Source organism: Lipophrys pholis (assembly GCF_963383615.2).
Source record: "Lipophrys pholis genome assembly, chromosome: 20".
Lineage (NCBI taxonomy): Eukaryota > Metazoa > Chordata > Actinopteri > Blenniiformes > Blenniidae > Lipophrys > Lipophrys pholis.
The window spans coordinates 19024361-19047561 of NC_137648.1; the positions used below are offsets into that span (position 1 = coordinate 19024361).

Genomic DNA, 23201 nt, shown 5'->3' on the forward strand with positions numbered 1-23201 from the left:
CCCACCAGCAGCTGGGAACGTTTAGGCTTCAAAGAATGATGAAGATTTTCAACCGCATTTTTTTGGGTGTTTTGCTAATTTTTTATTTTTTTTGCCACGCGGCCGATATTAATGATGAAAGTCCCATGAGATTTTGCGGCGAGCCCTCCGCGGTCGAGCGGCGAGCATCTGAGGAGCTAACCGGGACCAGGACAGTGGGATTATTGGGCGGGGGGTGGGGACGGGCATTTTTGCAGGGACTGACACGGCCTGTTTGTAATAAACAGGAACAGAAGACGAAAGGATCAGGGTCGCTCACCGTTACCACCACCACTGGACAGACACTCCGCAACTATAACTAACAAAAACTACTTTTGACGAACCGCGTTTGCCCCAAAATACTCCTCCATTAAATGGTTTTATAGCCGGTCCTGTACTCTGGTACTGATATGACCCCGACTGGCCAAAGATCTGCAACATCTGAGTTTTTACAGACAAAAATAATGAGCCTGTTTATAAAATCTGTTTTACTATTTATAATAAAGATCCCTACAAAACTCCGTAAGTAAACTGTGGAAAATCTAAATATCTGCGCCGGAGACAGAACACGCTATTGTGTTACTCATTGTACCAGACGTCTCTTATACACCAGCAGGGCCTTGAATTTATGTGTTCACATTATTCGCTGGTATTTATACACAACACTGGCCAGTATTGTAGTGAAATATTCTGTTTACCTCAGACGTCTCATTGCAGGTTGTGTGATTTGGGGGTTGGGGGTACGGCTCGCGTAAGTATTGCAGTGTACACAATGGATAAGAGGAGGTTGAGCAAGCCGAGCAGATGTAGGCGTTGTTTAGACGTCGCGGTCTCGTTTGGATTGCTTAAAGAAGGTCTCTGCACAGAAGGTGGCTCCAAACACTCCGAAGGACGAGCGCGGCGTTTGGCAGGAGAAGAAAGGCGGGGGGAAAATGGGGGTCGCTTTCGTTTTTATCGTGGCAGGTATGGCGACCTGAGAGCGAGACGAGGGCAAATGTTTGTATGAGGTCACTGATGGAGACGAGGAGGCTCCTCCTCCTTCGCTGCTGAAACGTACACAAGGACAATAAATACACACCCGTAACAACAAGATAACACATTTTATTCTTTGACAGAACATATTCGAAACACTTGTGGTACTTTTTTATATTGAAAACTGTTAATACCTTCTGAGTATGAATCTTAAGTTGAACAAAGATAGCGTTGTATTGGCTTTGCTTGTGGAATAAAATCATCAGTGAAAAATGTTACTGAAATCAGAAAACAGGGAGGATTATGTGCTTTTCATCTGAAGCTTATTCATAAATAACACATCGGAGCGTTTTAGTTTTTTTTCTCAACCAGATCTTTCTCCTCATTTTGCAAATGTTTGTAGGTATTCATAGAAATAGACAAAAAATTGCATTAAAATTGTGTTTTTATGCACCATAGATGCAACAGGTGATACATCGCAGTTCTCCTGTAAAAGCAAGGGGGTCGAACATAAGACCTGTGGGCCAAAACCAGCAACAAACTGTTTTCAGTAGTAACTGTTTGTTTTGTTTTGAAAATATCAACATTTTAATCACGTATCGGCGCCACAACAAAAACAAACTTTGAAAGTTTTATTTTTAAATGTTATCGTGGCACTATTTTATCACTCAAGATGAAATTGTTCTGAACTCAAAAGTGTTTGAAGCCCCTGTGGGTGTTAGAGTGACATTTTCTTGTACAGTTTTTCTATATCTTACCACTTCAAAGAGGCTTATTTTAACCCGACTAGTTTACAGAGTGAAGCCAAAACAGTGCAACACGCTAAATATTTCACGTTAATTCCTCTCCTGATGTGTGATTTGGCTCAGTGAAAACTCCTATTTCCTGAATCCTGGACCACTGTTTGACTGTTTAAAGAAAAGGAGAGCTGATTTTCTCCCTAAGTAGTGTGAAAAAGTCCAAAACAAACATGAAATAACCTCGGTGACTGTCTGCGCTCCCCACCTTCATCCCTCTCGTCCCCGGCTAGACTTACTGCTGTGACCAGCGATTGTCAGTAAAATAAACGGGCCTTCCTGTTGGCCAGCGCCAGCAGTCGGATGTTACGCACGCAGCCGGCCGCAGCCTCCTGGAGCAGCTCGACGTCGGAGGCCATGATGGCGATCAGCGGCTGTGGGGAGCAGACGGAGAGACAGAGGTCAGCGTTAAGACTCCAGAGTGTGTGTGTGTGTGTGTGCGTGTGCGTGCGCGTGTGTGTGCGTGCGTGTGAGGAAAGGGCTCACAGCTGTGAGCACACACGCTTCTGTAAGTTTGCTCAGATGAAAGTCGTGTTCGGCATTAAAAAGACCTGAGCGTGAACCACACCACTCGACAGCCTCGCCACCGCTCCAAAGGTCAGATTCTATCCGACTATTAGTGGCTTGTGTAATGGATCTCGTTAGATCTTATTGCAGAACAAGGTTTGGAGTTCTCCCGAAATCTCCACTTTTGGAAGGTTTTTTTTTTTCTTTTTTTTTCTTTTTTGGTTATATAAAGTTCAACATATAAAAGAGATTTCAAAGAGCTGTGAATACTGTAGACGGGCGCGGGGAAAATAAAAACAGAGTTCAGTGGATAGAGGGAATGCTACTGAGTGGCATGTGTTTTGGGTTTTTTTTTTTTTTTTTACCCGTTTTATCTGCAGCGAAATCACTACATTATGTTTGTGGGCGGCTGCGGGGCTGAATCAAAATAAAAGTAAATGTAAGCATAAATACGCTGGTGCAATGGATGCCTCTAAATTTGTTCAATGTGTGCCGTGTGGTAAAATCACAATGGTGTGCCACTGAGGTTTCCCAAGCCACACTCGCAATTATTTCAGATAGTCTTGTTTACATCGATAATGAACCGAAGGCAACATTACATCCCTCAACTGAGCACTTAAGGACTCTCTGCTCCTAAACACAACAGAGCTTTAATAAACGCAGTGCAGAGAGCTCCATATATCAGGATCTTGTTCTGCAGGGGATTTAGGACGAAGCTGCAGCAGGCTGTTTGGACACCATCTGGATTGTTCCCTCGGTTTCACTGCAACAATGTCACACCCCCGTTGATCCTTCGCAGCGCAGACGACGACCTCCAGCCCGTCGCTGTCGAGGGAAGCCGTCCAAGAAGTGAGCTTTGTGAAAGGAACGGCCCTCGCCGTGTTTGTCCTTCAAAAGTCCCGTTTGGCGCTGGATCCACACGTCAACACAGGAAGCGATAGGATTCCTTTGTTTTTCACATCGTACAAATAACATTCCAACTCGGATTGTGTCTAACAACATGGGGTCACGATCCGCTGCGAAGGCTGAGAGTTGGATTGTTAAACGTTGTCGGGTTTCAGTGTGAATCGGGGGAAAAGACCGTCGACGGTGACACATGCGTCACAGAGGAGGTCACAGCGGTTCGGGCGACAACAGAGAGCGAGGGAGCATCCACAGCTGCAGAGAGGAACGACTCGTTTACTCGACAATATATTCAAAAGGCAAAACTTCCATGGAGTCGGCAACTTTTGAAAAAAGCTCGGGCTCCATCCAAATGGTGCTACTGGTCATGTGCACCACGGCCATAGTAAACATTTCTTCTGCACATGCTCAGTATCTGGACAATAACAACAATGTTTCCTCCAGAGTGCCATGACTCCCAGTCCACATTCCCCTGGGGCTTTTATTTTGACAATCACTGTAACAACAATCCAACTTTGGTTGTCTGTCTGCGAGAACGTCCGTGTTCTCCCGTTGTTTATAGTGTATTGTTCTCTGTATGTGTGTCTTCATTACAAAAACAAACAACAGCTGCGAGAACAGACATAGTTTCAAAAACGTTGCCAGGTAAACGCGAAACTTTTCTGCAAACAAAAAAACACAGAAACGATGTGTTTTCAGGATCTAGAAAGATGATGCCAGCCGGCCGTCACTGGACTGGACTTGGTGCATTAATTATTTGTTGCTGTGGAGGAACACTGTGTGTCATAAGGCAAACCAAACAGAAACTAAAATGTCCAAACTGGTAACCTTAAATCATTTCCGTTCCTTATTACTCTTCAAAGAGCGAGGATCGATAAATCAGTGTTTTTAAAGTTTTTGCAGTTAATACAATACGCCTTAAAATATCACTGCACTTTATTCTAATTTGCCTTAAAAAAATCTCTGTGGAAATCTGCACTATCTCATTTTAACTATTGTATTTTGTTATTTGTGTCCAATCGGTTTTCTATGTTTTAAATCTAATGATGTGATGTGTGCTACGCACCTCTTGAGCTCAATGGGTTTAAAAGAAACAAAAAAAAAAAGTTTGTAGCTTCTTGATGAAATTTGGGCCAATCCATCAGAAAAATTATGTGGTCTGACAGCTGAGCTTTTTGATCATTTTGTTCTTTTGCTTAAAATAAAAAACAAAAGACAAAATAAACATTTCTTTCTTCAGTGCTTGGATTTTTCTTGCAACATCAGCGAGCTGATTAACTGTTACGAAGTGAACTGATGCTGCCTGTTGAAAACATCCAAAATGTCTCGTTTTCCTCGTGCTAATTTTCCACCTTTCAGTATTCAGGTGCGTTTCCCTCATTCAGAGTTTCTAGATTCATAGTTATTAACAAGTGCAACTTTCCAGCACGGTTTCCCGGCAAGGTTCTCTTTGTGTGCATAAAGAAGAGCTGAGATTGACTCCGACTTCTGCTACATTCATACTTGAACCGCCAATGTGGCCTGAGAAGGAGAGAAGAGACGTTTCCAGGATTTTCACGCAAACGTAAACAGTTAAAGGACAAGAGATGAGAGACGAAGTGAGTCAGCTTGTGCGGATGAGGAGCCTGAAAGGGCCTGTGAACCTTACAGCACCAGGCCGGTGAGAAACCGAGAAACCAATATCCTTCCTCCTGATTATAATCACAGCGTTTTTGTGGAAAAGGCAGCGCGCCGTTCCAGGACGCCCGCCTCTCTCGGCGAGCCAGTGGCGAGGAGGATATGTAAAAACGCTCCGGGTTTTATGGCATTCTTAAATAGCATCCAAAACACCTCTGAAAGCAAACTTACATCCACGAGCCCCAGAAAACATGCAGCTCGCTTAAACAAGTCTCTTTTGTGAAACCAGAGGATGCCTGAGAAGTGCCAGAGGCGGCGCGTTTGCCAGCCTCATAGCGTGTCATTCAGACGTCGCCAAATACAGACTCCTGAAGCGCTCGGCTCGGCCGAGATAAGCGTGTCTCTCTTTGCCGCCTCGCTCTTTGCCTCCCAGCTGGGATCTGCAAGGAACATAATACACCGCTTGTTGGTCATTCCCCGACTGCGGTAACATGAACGCTCGCGCCACGTTTGGAACGGAGCTCCGGGGAGCGAGCGGCGAGGTGGAAAGTGAAGACGGAAAACTTTTGTGGCGTTTTGGGTCACGGAGCCACTGAAAACACGACTTTAAACATGCAAACATGAGACTTTTCTGAGAGTGAAAACACAAAAAAACGATGCGTTTTCACTTGAGGCGTGGCGCGAACAGGGTCTGGGTGGGCAGGGAATACTGTCGCATGTGCACACACAGCTTTCTGTCACCCGAGGAGGCGTCACGGTGTTAAGTGTGCTCCGTCACGTCGGGGCTGCGGCACCTTTTCAGTCCGGGTCTGACAGCCATCACGGCTCCGGCGTGTTTCATTCTGCAGCGCGGCGGCAAACGGCACAAACAGACAGCAGTGTTTAGCCGGCTCGAGGGGAAGCCGACGAGGGAAGTCAAGGTAAACAACATTCCCTGCAGCCTCCAGTGAGCGAGGGCCTGTCCGGCTGCTTTTTCTGGGTCTCTGAAGGGGAAGGAGGAGGGCGGCGTTTTAATTCACAAGGCTTCATGAGGAAAGTTTTGCTCTCAACCGTGTGCCTGTTCAACCTGAGGAAGGCTGAAGGAGTCCCAAACATCACGCTCCACGGATGTGAACGACACAGTAGTCATAACAGAGCGCCTGTATCATCCGCTCCACCACCCGCCGCCGACCTGAAGTCGTGTTTCACACAAACCAGGAGGAAACTGAGGCCACGTTGACTCGACGTGTGTCAACGTTTTCTAGTGAAAATGGAAACATTTCGTTATGTTTTGGGTATCTGGTTACACGACAACAGTGCTCGGAGCCACTGAAAGGTTTTTGAAAACGGCTCCCAGGGTGAAACTCCCTCACGCCGTCTCCATGGCAAAGAGGGAAAAGGCAGTTTTTATCGAAATAGCTTGGGCTTTGTCTCTGTGGAGACCAGCGGTGCCCAACCCTGGTCCTCAAGGGCCCCTGTCCTTCATGTTGTAGGTCTCTCCCTGCTTTAGCATACCTGAATCTAATGATGATGTCATCACCAAGGTTGTGAAAAAGCCCCAATAACGAGTCCCTCATTGCAATCAGGTGTGTTGCAACTGGGAGGAGCTAAACCCTGCAGGACGAGGCCCTCCAGGACCGAGGTCGGACACCCCCGGTGTAGAAGGTGAAAACACTGTTACCGTTCCTCTGCACAATAAGGACAATGTTTTCCTCCAGAGTGTCATGACTGCCAGTCCATATACTCCTGGGACTTGGTACTTTTGTTTTGACGTAATAACAATCCAACTTAGTCGTCCTTCCATACGAATGTCCGTGTTCTCCCATCGTTAATGTTTAGAGCGGATTGTTCTCTGTTGCATGCGTGTGTGGTTTCATTACAGAAACAACCAACAGCAACTAGTGGACTGACATGTGAAGTATGTCATTTTCAGCGTTTCTGTTGTTTCCATAGAAACGGACATTGTTTTCAAAGCGCTGTCGTGTGATCCATCTCACAAACTCCTCTAACTGGACAGATTTTCCAGTGTTACTGTCTTAAACTGTTTTTTTTTATTTTTTTATTGGAATACATTTCACAATGAAACAGTAACCTCATAAAGACAAATAATCTTACAAATTCTCAGTGCAAAACATTGCAGTGAAAACGAAAACTTTTCTCAAAAGAAAATGTGAAAAATGATGCGATTTCACTTGAAACATTGTCGTGGAAATTGCGCCTAAATCTGATTTGTATTTCTGTCATTTCTGCTCCGACACACAGTCAGGCTGCACAATCACTCCTGAAGTATGTAAGAGAGAGAGAGAGAGAGAGAGAGAGGGAGAGAGAGAGAGAGAGAGAGGAGAGAGAGAGAGAGAGAGAGAGAGAGAGAGAGAGAGAGAGAGAGAGAGAGAGAGAGAGAGAGAGAACATTAGCACGAACACGCTCGGCGTGCCGGGGGCAGGAGTGCACTCATGGCAACAAAAGTGCAAACGTTTTTCCCATTTAGATTAGTTTAAAAGCCTAAAATACATACCAGGACCTGGCAGAGTCTGAACGCTGGAATACCTTCTGTTGAAAATTGCCAATAATTACCTTCTGCATTTTGCAATTTTCATCAATTTACATTGCAAAGCTTTTCTTATGAAAGAGGCTTTTTAATACAAATAGCTGGCCGAAACCTGTCGACAAGGATTTATGGCTTCGGCAAACAATCCGCAGTCCCCTTGGAAGCAACGTAAAGCGCAGGAGGCAAAGGCCTGCTGATCCTGCGTGTGACACAAAACGAAGCACATCCGTATAAAACTGCGAGATACCAAGAGAGGATGTCAAATCAAACAGTGTGATTCATCTCCAAGTCTTTTTTTTTTTTTCATAATTCCCCTCTGAGTGAAAGCACCTGAATTCCTGATCGGATCCGACACATTCCTCAAACAATTCGGGTAACGAAATCAAAGCACAAAAGCAGGTTTTGTCCGAAACAATAAAATTAAGCTGATTTATTTCAAGTGTTTAATGCTCGTAGCGCCGAAAGTAAATAACAGGGGGGATAAAAAAATCGAATGTTTTCGTTAGGGCAGGATAAAAACACCAGGACGGGTCACTAATGTGTTTTCCAGTGTGAAATACTTTCTTTTCAATGCCTAATTTCCTCTGTGAACCTTGAGGGACTCGGCCATGTACCATTAAACGTTCCGCGGAGGAAAGTTGTCTTCGGCAGCACAGACCTGCTCATTTAAAACTGGACACGACATGCGGGTGAGCTTGTTTGGAGAGCTTCTCCAAGGCACAGGAACACTCTTTGAAATACAGTTGCGCAAACACAGGAGGCAGCCCGGAGTTTTACACCGGGCCGTAAATTAGACGCGGCGTCCCGATTCAATCCCGGATAAAACCCATTCAGAACTATCGGGGGATATTGTTTTAACAAATTCTTCCACACGGGTGCCTGTATATCACCCACGAGCCCCCCTCCCCCCCCCCCCGCTCCGGGGGGGTCAGGCAGGTGAGGGTCGGCCTCAGACGGGCCGAGCTCACGGCCAGACCGAACAATGAGGCTGCCTGTGTTTTGTTTCTGCGGCTGAGATTAAGAACAAAATGCAACACTGCTGCAGTTACGTGGCCTTTCGGTGATTAAGCTCTTTAAAAGTCCAAAAATACATTATGGAGTAGCGTTGAGACTCTTAACTGGTACATTAATAAGGGCAAACACACAGAGGCAGATTAAAAAGGGTGGTATGCCTTGAATTCGCACACACACCCTTATTCTCTCGCAGAGAGAGAGATCGTCCACTTTTTTTTTGTCGTGGCTCAAACTACAAAAAGCATTCAGCTTAACGACTTTTGCAAATTGGACATAACTCCTCTGGAACACCCAATGTTTAGTCCGGCGAACCAATTATGGCCGCCGTCGAACCACATGCACTATAACAGCACATCAAGCTAAAGTGCAGCGTTTAATGAACATGGGAAAGAAAAGATCTGGCTGCGATGGGATAACCACTTCGTAATTTGTATCACAGTTGTTATTTAAAGGAAGGGGGAAAGAAAGAAAAAAGAGTGACCACAAAAAAGATTTCTCATGTGAAAATCTGGTTGAATTGAAGCAATCTGGAGGATTGAAATGTGAGCTCACGATCGTCTGTGACAAGACATCGATTCCAGAGCATCACCGTCGGAGGGGAACATAAACAGTCTGTGGAAACGGGCCGACAGACTCCGGCGGAACACAAAACAATACTTGTTCCTCCGACTGCCACCATAAAGAAAGCTGGCGGATGTGTCCCGACTGAGCCCATAAAAAACCCAAAAAAAACAAACATTGTGCGACGGCCCTCGAGCGGCCGCGACCCCGCTCGCCGGCCCGCATTCTGCCCTGACGTCCAGGAACAGCCCGGAGCAACAGTTACCCCCGGCTACAGCCCTTTGACTCGCGCTGTCATGGCATCCAGGGTCTACCGTACAAATGGCACTTCGCACACACACTGGGCTGTTTGCTTTTCTGAATTCCCATGACGGCTAGAAAGCGGAGTCATGTTTCCGCCGTCGGATAAAAACCCACTTTGTTTCTGCTCGCTCCGGTCAAAGGCTCTGAAAATAGTCGCAGCGTTTCAAAGTTTATTACTCTGTGTTTTTCACACTTCACCAAAACAAGAGACCAAAGCGCCTTTTTCCTCGGTGCAATTACCACAGATTTGGTCTTAATAGTACGAAATAAAATAAGAAATAACTGCTGCAGTGGTCAGAGCGGATGTAAATTTAGATTCTCTTGTGTTTCTTTACTTAAAAAAAAAAAAAAAAAAAAAGATTTTTTCACACATTTCAGAAAGGCTGGATCCCACCAGGCAGCTGGTCGTGTGTGTGTGTGTGTGTGTGTGTGTGTGTGTGTGTGTGTGTGTGTGTGTGTGTGTGTGTGTGTGTGTGTGTGTGTGTGTGTGTGTGTGTGTGTGTGTGTGTACTCCTTGAGTTTGATGAAGTTAGTATGGAAGATTGTCGTTAAACATAAAGCTCGGGCCCAAAATGAGCCCATCCACAAGTGCATGCAAAGTGTGGAAATAACAAAGGAAATATTAAATTGAACTTTTCCGTAAAAGTTGCAGGTTTTTTTTTTTCATTTATTTGATTTGGATCATTTTAATAGCAGAGATAACGAGACTGAGACTTGAGTTGGGAGATCAGTGAGGCAGCAGATGAAGGGTCCTCCGGACATGTCGACTTCTCAACAGAAGGAAAAAAACAAAAACTATTTAACTACGGGAGTGTGTATATTTTTAGTTTGTTAGAGTTGTGTCTTCATGAGGCTGCTGTTTCATTGTGTACAACATTGCAATAAAAAAAACATAGCTACACCGGAAATATTCCGTACTTTGGATCTAAGAAGAGTTGCTCATGCGCAGTAGCAGTGTTTCAAAGGGTTGAATTTTCCGTTGTCGTGTAAACAGACACCAAAATCACAACGAAAGCTTTTTATTTTCACTTTAAAACATTGTCTCCATGGAAACAGGGGGAAATGCAACTTTTTGAAATACTGCGACTGCGCATGCGCACCACAGGTTTAGTAAATACTTCTACACGTGCTGGAGTAGATGGACAATCATGAAAAAACATTTTTCCAGAGTGTCATGACTCCCAATCCTTATTCTTCTGGGACTTAGTAGTTTTATTTTGACAGTAATAACAATCCAGCGTTTTCCTCTGTTTCTACGAATGCGTGTGTACTTGTTAATGTTTATAGCGGATTGTTCTCTGTGCATGTGTGTGCGGCTTCATTACAAGAACAACCAATAGTGCCAACCCATGGCCTGGCCTGCTTTTCGAACGTGAAACTTTTCTGTAACGAAATTGCTAAAACCATGCGTATTTTCACTTGGAACGTTGTCGTGTACACGAGGCCTAAAACAAAACATAGAGTCTAACCAGTCCGCTGACCTTGACCACTCCTTTCTCGTGCATGGTGATGCAGTTGTTGGGGTCTTTGGACAGTTGGTACAGGGCCATGGCTGTGCTCCGGTGGACCACGCTGTCTCTGGACTTGAGGTAGCGCACCAGCGGGGCCACGGCTCCGGCCTCCCCGAACGCCGCCCTGTTGCTGGCCCACATGCAGCAGTGGCCGATGGCCTCAGCAAGGTGGCAACGCAGCGTGTCGTCAGTCTGCGGAGAGGAGAGGGCGCGATGTTATTGGTTACAAGAGACCGGCCTTTACAACCAGCTCTGCATGAGAGCCTTGGCAGTAGGTAAAGTTCTACTCATTAGTTGGATTTACGCAGCAGCGAGCGGGGAAAGATGGACTGTGTTTGTTTTTTTTACAATGAGCGCAGTGTTTGTGAATAGTAAAAAAAAAACTAAACAACATCCCTTATTAGTCTCCAGCAGAGAGCTGCTCTTACTGTGTTAGTCAGCTTGGCCAGCAGCGGGACGACCCCGTGGTCGGTGAGGACTGCCAGGTTCTCCTTGTCTTTGGCTATTTTAGCGATGGCGGCGCAGATGCTTGCCAGCACCTCGTTGTTTGTTGACTTCAACAAATTAACAATCAGTTCCAATCCACCGACGAGGGAGCGCACCATTTCCCCCGAGTCCTGCAGAGGAAGAGGCTGTTATTAGCCGGAGTGAATGATGAAGAGACGGGCAGGATAATGACAGAGGGAAGAGGAGAGGCTGGCAGGGGAATCGAGGCGCTGCAGACAAAACAAAGAGCAATAAATAAGTCCAAACATGCGATGTTGCATGCAAGGCGACACCCGCTCCGACAGCAGACGTGTGGGTGAGTGAAAGTTTGACGTCTCTGTCAGTGTTCTCGCCTCGCACCCAAGCTTGTCATAATAAAGATGAAACATGAAATTTAGAGCTTAGAGGCGATGTTTGAAACTTTTCTCGCCACTGGACTGACACTGCGCAGACACACAGTTTGACTCCACGGCACCGGCGGGTACCGCAGGACTCCTCGGCCGCTCGTGAAGCGATGCCTACCGAAAACCCAAACAGCGACCGCAGTGGAAGAGCTGGCGCAGAGAGCGGCTGCACTAAGGCTTTGGCACAACGGGCCGCTGTTTAAAATCACAACTCACCATATCGCCAGAGTACATGAAGTTGCCCGGGGGTTTGTAATGTCCAGTGGCTTTTGAAAATAGAATGGAAACTTCCCTCGAAGGCATGCAATTATGGACAGATGCGCGCAAATGACAAAGCGCGCTTAATTTGAGTCCATCGTGACGTCCATCTACTGAAATCCAACGGTTTACTTTACACACCGTGCTGCTTTTTGATTGCGATGCACAGAAACGTTGTTCACTGTGTGTATGGGGCCTGTGATGCCGTGCCAGAGGATGAGACATGTGTGCAAACTGCAGGCGAGGTGAGGGGGTGGGGGTGCCTGGCCCTGGAGCCCCCCCCCCCCACCACCGACACACAGGAAACTCTTCCTCGGGAATACAGATGACGGCTGGCCCGGGAGTCCCTGCGACAGAGGAAGCTCTCTCAAGCCACCAGCTGCGACAGACTAGCCAGAATCTCTTTCATAGCCTGGCCGGGCCCCCAGATCTGAAAACCGCGGCATTATGAGGCTGCACACGGAAAGGCCTCTCTCCTGCCTCCCCCGCCTCCTCTTACCCCGGATGAGATGAAATAGAAAACACATTATCTGCTGAGCGTGATCCGCGGGTCTCCGAGTTCTGTACAGCTACCGTCACGCACACACGCCAGTGTGCTTCTGTGACCTGGAGAACTACTGACAAACCCAGACCCTGTTTTCACGACAACGTTTAAAGTGGAAACGCTTCAAGCGAAAATTGTTTTTCTGTTTTCATTTCAGAAAACTTTCCCGTTTACACAACAACATTATGAAAACGAACGTTATGTAGCATGCCGGGCCACGAGTTGGCGCCGTTGGTTGTTTTTATTGTGAAGCCGCACACAAATGCAGAGAACAATATGATATAAACATTAACAATGGGAGTACACAGACATTTGTATGGACAGGTGACCGAGTTGGATTGTTGTCACGGTGACTGTCAACTTTAAAGCTACCAAGTCCCAGGAGAATATGGACTGGGAGTCATGACACTCTGGTAGAAACATTGCTCTTATTGTCCGTCTACTTAGCATGTGCAGAACAACTAGTTACTACAGTTGTGGTGCGCATGTGCAGTAGAAGCGTTTCCACAGAGACATCGTTGACGCATTTTGTAAAAACTCCACCTTGAGAGGTATTTTTGAAAAGTTCCATTCTTAGAGCCTCGTTGTTTTGTAAACGGACATCCAAAACATAACAAAAGTTAACAGTTTTCCCTTGAAAACGTTATCTTGTAAGCGGAGCCTTGACTAAATGTGACTGCGAGGATACACAAGAGAAAGATATGACAAGTTACTTTTATGCTACTGAATGGATTGAAATCGTGGACTTGCAGCGCGGCGTCTTGTGAGGAGGAGTACAGTATGGAGCCTCCAGTAGATGCATTTATACCGCGGCTCTTTCATAAATCCACTATGGAACTGCTAACTCGAACCACATGAGGGTTTTATCTAAATAACGGCTGCAGCGAAGCAGCTGTATCGGGTTCCTCCAGTCGATGGGCAGAGAGCACTATTTAGCTCTTGTCGTTGCCCCCCGTCCCAGAAAAATCACCCCAAAAAGCATGTTCGTGAATTTCCCCCGAAATTGGCGCGCTGACGTCCAGACAAACATTGTCAAACTTTGTTAGCGCTCAATAGTGGCTCCACAGTCTCCCTCCATATGGCTGCCATGCATCATTTTTGCTACACTTCTAGGCCCGGAGAAATTCCAGCCAGCAGGAAAAAAAAAAAAAAAAGAGCTTCACCCTGAAGACACCTGTCTGGGCCCCAATATATCTGTTTAAACTTATCCAGATTGTTCTGCTGACAAGCTGTTTACCCTAATCACAGTGATAATCTAATAGAACAACATTACGTTTGGAGCTGGAAATGATGCGCGTGTCCGTGTGATCAAAGACCCGCTGATGTCCAACTTAAATTACCGCTGATTGACAGCAGCGCTGTGGAACAGCCTGCTGACAATCTCATACAATAACACAGAGGCGCACACTTTCTAAAGAGCACAGCACGGATTCTACGCTGCTCTCGTCTCGCGCTCTCACTGGTGACAGACATCGAAAAGAAAGAGGAAAGAAAGGGGAACCATCAGTGCAGCGGAGACAAAGGTGGAGTCATTTTAATCCTCATACCAAACTCCAACTGCAGAGGTAGTTCAGTGTGAAACTGGTCTGAATTTAATCAAAACCAAGTCGGAAACTCTTATGAAGACAGTTCAAATCAAGGTCAAAATCAAATCTCAGGTGTAAAGCTAATAAAAAAAAACTGGTTAAAGTCATTTGATAATTACTGAAGCGTGAAACTAGGCTACAGCTCATGGTTGAAAATAGAGAGCAAAGAATAAAAAAACAAAATTTTTTAAAGTGAGAATAACGTGAAAAGGTTAATTCCCTCTCTCAAAACACCTAAAAAAAACAAAAAACGATATGTCAGTGCAGCTTGAGATCATCATTGGTGTGAGACAAATATTTTAAAAAGTAGTTAAGGACTGGGAAGAGATTTATTCTATGTATTTTGACTAGATCGAGCGATGATACTCTTTTTCTGGGTCGTGGTACTAGGGGCCCAAACATTTCAAGTGAAACGCATCGTTTTGCATTTTCTTTTTAGAAAAGTTTAACATTTACACGGCAACATTTTGAAAATGATGTTCGGCTGAAACGCTGAAAACGACGTAGTTTGCATTCCAGGCCACTAGTTGACGCTGTTGTTTGTTTGTTTGTTTGTTTGTAATGAACCTACACACACATGGGCGCCAAGAACAATACGCTATGAATATTAACAATGGGAATACATTGACATTCTAGTGGACAGACGACCAAGTTGGATTGTTATTACGGTGACTGTCAGGAGAAATATGGACTGAGAGTCATGACACTCTGGAGGAAACATTGTTCTTACTGTCCATCTACTGAGCATGTGCAGAACAACTAGTTATTACGGCCGTGGTGCACATGTGCAGTGGCAGTGTTTCAGAAAAGTTTTGTTTTCCCTAGTTTCCAGTCAGAGTGTTTTTGGTTCCACCTTGGTAGCTGTCTTCAAAAAGTAGAGTTTTCAGTGTGTGTGTGTGTGTGTGTGTGTGTGTGCGTGCGTGCGTGCTTGCGTGCGTGCGTGCGTGCGTGCGTGCGTGCGTGCGTGCGTGCGTGCGTGCGTGCGTGCGTGTGTCTAACATTGCAAAGTGTTTTGAGACTCCTGAGACTCTGCTTTAAAGCAGAGTCTTAGTTTCACCTTTTTATTCCAGAACTGTGACTTCACCTTTGTGTTTTCTCCTCATTTGCTCCAAAAACGAATCTGCACAATTCTCTTTCGTAAATTCCACAAACTCTTTTTCTTTGGTTTTTTTCTCCCCCAACTTTCACACTTGCAGCCTTTAAACCAATGGAGACGTGACTGTGAGTTTTATAAGACGTTCCACAGCTCACTGCGGAGCCACAAAAGCTTTACACAACAATGTTTGCGTACAATAAACAAACTGCAAGAAAGCCGCAATCCTCTCTTGAAAGAAAACATGTCGAGTTTGTGCGCTTTCTATGCTGAGTCGAACGGAGCGTTATGTAAGCGGCGTTCGGGGATGTTCAGACGCTGTTTGGTTCGGTGCTGGGTGCCTCTGTGACCAGTTGAGGGGAGATTTTTCAGCTGGGAAATCACAAGCCGTGCCACAGGATATTACTCAGTCTTTCTCCCTGCCTAGTTCCCGATTCACCAATCCCGGCGTGCCAAGGAGGCTCCTCTGCTTCATATTAGCCCAAGGTTCATGTAAGCCTCCTCCGACACGGCTCTGCCCCTGCTAACCTCCCAGCAGCAGCGGCGGCAGCAGGTTGGGGCGAGAGCTTAGGGTGATATAAGCAGGCTTCTGTTTTTTTTTTTTTTTTTTTGCGAGCGGGATAACCCCTTCGTGCTGAAACGACAAAGTCTGCAGACTTCTTTGATTTACGGCCGATCTGTGTGCCTTTGGTGTGCTCCGCTCGCACAGACAAGAAGACAAATGTATTTTCGAGCAAAAAAAAAAGAAAAAAGAAGAAGGTTAACCTTTGCGTTCTCGATGCAGGGACAGAGGGCCCAGGCTGCACTGGACTGAACATCTGCACCGGGGTTTTTCAGCAGCGACCACACGAGGCGGACTCCGTCGAGCTGGTCGATGATTCTGAAAAGAGAGAGAGAAACAGAGAGAGAGAGAGAGAGAGAGAGAGAGAGAGGAAATAAACAAAATCTTGAAATCTCTCAGTTTCATGCTTGAGAAAAAGATTTTTTTTATTTTTTTATTCTCACTTCTGTTGCTCGGCCTGGCCTGCGGCGGGCTCGCCGCAGCCAAACAGGATCAAAGAGCCAATCGATTTCAGCAGTGGCTTTTCATCACGACTCGTCTCCAGTCCTGCTCGCTTCCTTTCCGGGCCTTTTCTCAAACCCACCCACTGTCTGCTCACTCAAATCGCTCTCCACAGAGGAGCTCAGCCATGCCAGCGGGCCAGAGGTTAACTTGCATACATCTGCGTGCAGCACTCCGTACGCCGACTTATAAATAGAAACTGAGACAAACTTACACTTTATGTTGGTGGCTTGTTTTTAAGCCCCGGCCAGAGAGAGGACCCTTTTCCAAATCAAACAGAGCCAGAGACAGGTCGCTCTATATTTCATAGAGTCTGAGTGAAGTTTACTTAAGCATGAGCAGTATTTCATGTCGTATACATGACTGTTTTCAAAACTGCAGTCAAGGTCTGAGAACTCAAAGAATTACACCACAGTGCACCCGTTGTCTGGTATAAATAACATGTAACGTGTTCCCCATGTGTGCTTCCACCAACAAGGCCGACATTGAATGCTGTCATAATTACTTAAACACTCCCTAATCACAGTATCTCCGTGACTGGCAACGAGCGAACACTCATCGGGGACGTCCCCAGCTCCATCTGTCTTCCGTTTGCACATAAATCAGTCTGGAGGGATCATAACATCAGATCCCGGTCTGCAGGGCCTCTTAAATCCGGGGCCGAAAAACAAAAACGCGGGGCGTCACATCGTCCGCCAAGACGGCTTCGTCTTCCCGCGAAAGCAGGTATGAAACAGATTAGCGACGTAGCGGCGGACGACAGTGATGGATTAGAGGAGGAGACCACAAACCTTAGAGGCATTAAACAACGTGTGTTCGCTCGTGTAGCTACACAGGACGGCGTGGAGGAAGCGCTATGTCATCAACCGCACGCTGCCTGCTGGCTGAGAAGGAAAACAAGCATATGAGTGTTTCACGGGGAGAAAAAAACAATCTTGAAAGCGATCGCTGTTTGTCTTGGGACTTGAGCAGTCATGGATGACCCGAGCGGGGACGACGATGAGAGAATGATCGCGCCGACGAACAGAAGGTGGTATTTGAGGGCATGAAGTCATGCTAACTGACAGGAATGCTGTAGGCTAACCGTGCGCCGTCGTACGAACATCAGCGTGATATTTGCCAAAACACCGTCCGTCACGACTGATGTGAAAAACAGCCCCGGCTTGCGTCTGCCTCGGAACAGGAAGCAATCAAACCTGAGTTATGCTAATTGCTCGGCAAACTGCAGCACACATAACGGGGGTCTCGAAATAAGTTACTGCTGCAAAATGAAACGGGAACTTTGTGTTTACGGCGACGTGTGAAGGCTGACCTAAATATTCATGTCGTGAGAAAACATGGAGAACACGTCCAAACATGGAGCAACACACCCCCTCCGACTGTGTGAAGTGCACCACAGTTGCTGACTGTATTTTTTGATTCACTCCAAACAATCGTTGCAAACTTATACAACAGCGAGCAAACAATGAAAGCTGAGACACTGCGCTGTGTTTGTGTCCAGTGCTAATTAAGAGGGCTCTCACAGTCCACAACAGCCTTGTAAAAGCAATGAGGCACAGATGGAAGCGGCACAGTCTTCTGCAGGGTTGGAGGCTGGAAGAAGAAAGCTCTGGACTTGTTTTCCCATACAGCCTTTGCACAGGGCAGGGCGTTTGGTATGCTCGTCTGACCAGCTCAGCTCCTGACGCTGACCGCAACGCCACAGTAAAACACCGGGAATTAAACCACAACCATATTTAACACAGCAGGTACAATAAACAAAGCTTTTAAAATCTGTCATTAAGCCGGGGGATAAAAGATCCGGCTACCTGTGCCCTCGCACATTAAACGAGCAGTAAATTTCTTTTAAGCGTCGGCCGGCGACAGGTTAATGACACGTGTACTCGGATGGCGGAATCGGTGTAAAAACATATGACATCAACACGCAGCCAAGGATACGTGTTTGGAGATCATTCTGTGATGACAGCGAGGAGGCTAGTAATCTTATTTTAGGAGACACCTCACACGGGGCTCGTGTAAACAGTTGTAAACGTCGGGGGATGTGAGAGCCGGTTGGGCGAACGGAGAGAAAGCAAGGCGGCAACTCCCAGGGCAACAAGGTTCGGAGGTACGGGAGGCACGGCTTTCTCTGGATGTCGGAGTCTGAGGCCCCGTTTGAACGGCGATGTTTTGAAAACACAAAACTTCTGTAGCGTTTGCTTTTTGTTTGTTTGTTCATACCACGAAAACAAAACTTTTTGAAAAGAACTCCCAATGTGAAACTTTTCGAAAAAGTTTCCTAGACAGACAAAGACGCACCTTTTCTGAAACGTTGCTCCTGGGCATGTGCAACATGGCTGTAGTAAAGGGTTTTCCGGCACATACAAGCGTGTTTGTTTGGTTTCATTACAAAAGCAACCAACACCGCCAACTCATGGCCTTGCATGCTAACTACATAGTTTTCAGCATTCCTGTGTAAACATAGTTTTCAAAACCTGATGAAAATGATCCGTCACCTAAACGATGCCTTATTGTGCCGGTCAGAATCAGCTCAGTAGGCTTCAGCTCCTGCCCCTACGTGAGGCAGATCTACAAGATGGACGGAGGGAAGAGACAGAAACTCACGCCATGTTTGCTTTATCTGTTGCACACGCGCCGACCGCCGTGGTGGCGTTCACAAGCAGCGCCTGGTTAAACGACAAAAAACGGACACAACTGTGAAATCAATCTCAAAGGCGTTATTGAAAATCAAAACAGGATGATTGTTCAAATCCTACCAACCTGGTTGGTTCCGGTGAGCAGGTTAACCAACGGCTTGATGCCTCCACATCTGCGGATGGTGGCTCTGTTGGCGGGCACCTGGGCGAACTCTCCCAGCGCTCCCGCCACGTTCACCAGCACCTCTTCAGGCTGGTCGCTCAGCAGACCCACCAGCGTCTCCAGAGACATGAACTCCTGGAACCTTCGGCGGAAATGTCAAAGACAAATGACCACGAGGTAGCGAAGCAGATGAGGACCACGCCATCAGTTTTTCTAGATAATCATGTATGGAATCTGATGATGGTTTTTAAGTTACCAGATCAAAAGAGAGGCTGAACCTCAAAAACACAAAAGATGATTTTTTTTTTCCCCCATTGACCTTTGACTCTCCACTTGAAAAGAGTGTTGGGAGCTTAAATGTCCTTATTGTGGTTTATATTAGTGTTGCAGTATAAAATGAATTCTCCCTTTTATAGAATTGTTTTATATGAGGTTCACCTTTATTTTCAAATTGTTTTAAGTTTTATTGTGTTTTAGTAAACCTAGTTAGTTTAGTTTACTTTATTAAGTTGTCATGACCGTGAGTGAGAAGTGTAGAGTGTTTGATGTCGCCCTGCCAGTGTGACAAGCTGTGTGTGTCAAAATGAAAGTTTCTGACTGTTACAGTGTGCATAGAAGACAGAAGCTCGTTCTCCAGCATGATTCTTCAATGTATTACATTAAATCAATGGAATTGTTCTATGGTCTAAATAGAAGCACCTTGCAGAAGGAAAGAACAAAACACTTTCACAACTACAAGAGCTTCTTACAGTCATAAATTGTGAGATTTTGTTTATTTAGACACTAAGCACTGGTTATTAGTTTTGTGCTGGCCAGCATGGAGTTATTACATCTTGAAATTTCTTGGTTCATAGTCCGAGAAGCACTTGTCTGAGTGGCAGGTAGAAGTTGCTCTGCTCTCGGCCACATGTGCACAGGACGAGTTCTGTGATCGGGCCGTGCAGGCAGTTTTCCCACGGCTCCTCACAGTTGTCCCTGGTACTTCCTTTGCATAACCGAGGCTTTGCTGTGGCTTGGAAGCCGTTCCTCCCTCTTTAGCTGTGATTCTGGCTTGTTTGCCAATGCTATAGAGTGGTAAACTACAGTAAACATTTAAAAGGGATATAATGCGGTTCGCAGAGAAAAACCTCAACAAACCTCAGATGTACAGTTAAGTCCTACGACTGTTTTTATTCACAGTTACGGTTGCTGGCATCACGGCCCCGCGAGCTATTGTCGAGGGCCAAGGTCATTTGGTTTTTTGGTCAGGGTCCATCGGGAGGCAGCCTATTCTTGCAAGTGAAAACACTGCTAATGAACGGAGGCGCTGCCAAAGTTAACATCGGAGAAATTCACCATATCGAAAAACAATGGCTCGCCTGTGTCATCGCCGGAGCGTCATCGGCCGGTCGAGTGCGGCAGAATTATGTAGTAATCATACATTTGATAAATGAACATCCAGTCATGTCTATTTTTGTTAGGCCGGGCCCAGCTGAGGTAATTACGAGAGTATCGTTACAGGAGGCTGCACAATACTAGAAGCCTCTTAAAGGCCGTCTGAAGGAACCACAGCGCAGCTTCTGTAAGGCACATTCTTTTTATGATTGATCGTCCGCATTTTCCTTCTCTAATCCATCTGCACTCGTCACACATCGGACTGAGTGCGGAAAGATTCAATCCTGCTCGGTACGAGTTAGTCGTAAGTCCTTGCCACATTTCATCACATTAAATGAGTTATATAGGTATAGAACTTTGCTTATAACCAAAAAATGGTATTTTGTTGCATTTTTTATTATTTTTGGGGGGGTGAATTCTAATTGTTCTGGCTATTTTAGGTTCTGTAGCTCTCTTTTTATCCATTTAACCTGGTTCAACTTTCTCTACCCATCTCAAGTTCAGCCATTTCCGAGCTTTTAACACAACTTTTTTATTATTTCTTTCCAAATATCGAATAAACAGTAATCCAGCATTGTTTGCACTGGATACAAATGAGTCTGTCCAGTTATAATTATTTAATTTAAATGTCTCATTTGCCACGTTGAATACAAATAGAGATGAGCTTAAAAAATGTGTTTTTTCCGAAAAATTTGTGAAAGCTTAAGAGAGCCACAATATCAGGGGTGTTGAACATAAGGCACGTGGGCCAAAGCTGGCCAGCAAGAGGCTCCAATCCGGCCAAACCACCAAGCAAATGGCAAACATTTCAAAGAAAACTTAGATTTTTTAAAAAAATTTTGTGAGGGAGGGTAAAAGTGTCATTTTTGAGATATTTTGCACATCGCAGAGATGGAGGGGAGGAGAACAGAGATGCTGGGCTCGTCAGTAATTGAAGTAGAGCCTCGCAATCTCGACCTCAAACATTACTCCGCTGGCAAATGCAGTTCCGAGACTTGGCAGCCGCCGCTTTCCATTGCAAAGCCATTCCCCCGCTCTTTTGTTAAAACCTTTTTTTTTTTTTTCGTTGGAGCACTTCTGTGTCCGTAACACCTTGGTATACAGAATCCAGAGGACTGCATGTGGATGCTGCTATAAACCTGCACTAAATAATGTCCCTGTGTTTCCAGCGCAGGCTTTCTGCTGAGGTTTTTCCACACACACACACACACACACACACACACACACACACACACACACACACACACACACACACACACACACACACACACACACACACACACACACACACACACACACACACACACACACACACACACACACACACACACACACACACACACACACACACAGCCACAGCCTTGGCCCAGGTATAATGGAAGTCCTATGAAAAACACAAGCTTGTGACAATGTGTCCTTTAAACAAACACACCTAATGTTATGAGTGTAATTATATTTCGGGGCATCAATCAGCTCTCGTTTCGATGCGTCGTTAATCAGGAAAATGGCTAACACGTGCAGCTACCTGTCTTGACTGGAGCCCCCGCCTCAACCCCCCCCCCCCCCCCCCAAGAACTATACTGTCCAGACCACGCAAACCATCAGTCACATAAAAGAGAAAAACCTGTTGTGGCCTGTTTCATTTGACCGTGAACTCAGTGAAAGAAAGGAGCGAGGAGAAAAAAAAAAGAAAGAAAAAAAAAAAAGGTACACTCTCTGCCTGCCATTATTGCAAAAATATATATTCCAAAATGATTTTCATTTCAGTCCAGCACTCGGCTCGTGATTGATTCTGAAACGAGCGCATGCCCCTAAAACCCTGTTACCATTAGCAGCCTCTCCTTTCTGACAGTAATGGCTCGGTCCCTCCGTTCCAAGCTTTTTTGCCTGACCCAGACATTTTAAGTGATTCAAATAAGCCTGAGAGAGCACGAGAAAACAGATCCGCTTACACATTCAAGTGGGCATTAAAAACATTTGCCGAGCATCACGCTGGTTTCCTCCCGGAGAGGAGGCCAATTTCACCTTCATTCACACCCAACTACGCGTGGCATCCAAAAAAACAAAAACGCAGAGAGAAACCCCCCAACAAAATGAACACTTTATTCATATTGCAGTCTCTCTGAGATAGCTCCACGACTTTTTAAAGTTTAAAGACAGGGCCAACCAAAAGTGTTTGTAAATGATGTGTCACTAAACGTGGCTCAGGTGTGATTAATGGCATCATTATAATTATGTCTATTGCTGCTATTATCAGCGGCGGTGCTGCTCTACATAGTAACACCGTGACAAGTCATTAAGTGTGGCAGAGCGCCTGTCCTGGCACTAAGTGTGTTGAGCTGCCACATTACTCATGGCCAGCGCAGATCGGTTGTTTTACCAGCAAGAAGGATTACCAATTTATGCCATTTTTTATTTCTAGAAGATTTTTTTTTTTTTTCAACCTAAAATTAACAATAGTTGTATAAAACAGACAATCGACAGCATCTGGGCCACATGTTCATATTCTTTGATTATCCAGAAAAAATGTAGAAACCTTTGGTTTTACAGGCAATCCGAAGGGGGGGAGATACCAATTTTATATACTCTGTAATAAATAGGGAAAGAGTCAAAACCGATGTAATCAGAGACACACAATTAGTTATCTAAGTGGTTATGGTAAAGGAGCTCTGCCATAGTTTAGTGAGGAGTTAATTCTTGTGGCTCTTAAAGTGATGCAAGTAAACTGGTAAATAAGCTTGACGAGTCACAGTCAGACTCTGATTCAGGACCAGCTTGGAGAGCACCAGCGACCAAAGGATTGAGGGCCAAGGCTGTTCTTCATAAAATGTGCCCAAGTGAAAGGAAAAAAGGAAAAGGTTAAT

General features: G+C 45.6%; 1 protein-coding gene across 1 annotated transcript in view; it reads right to left on the minus strand.

The window, feature by feature from the left end:
- odad2 (outer dynein arm docking complex subunit 2) overlaps positions 1-23201 on the minus strand; it is a gene marked incomplete at both ends in the record, with an annotated part of 91927 nt that overhangs the window by 40373 nt on the left and 28353 nt on the right. Inside the window, 5 exon segments of the mRNA XM_080489972.1 lie at positions 10689-10922; positions 11159-11347; positions 15867-15981; positions 18769-18830; positions 18925-19105. Of these exon segments, the coding sequence (XP_080346098.1) occupies positions 10689-10922; positions 11159-11347; positions 15867-15981; positions 18769-18830; positions 18925-19105 (781 nt within the window).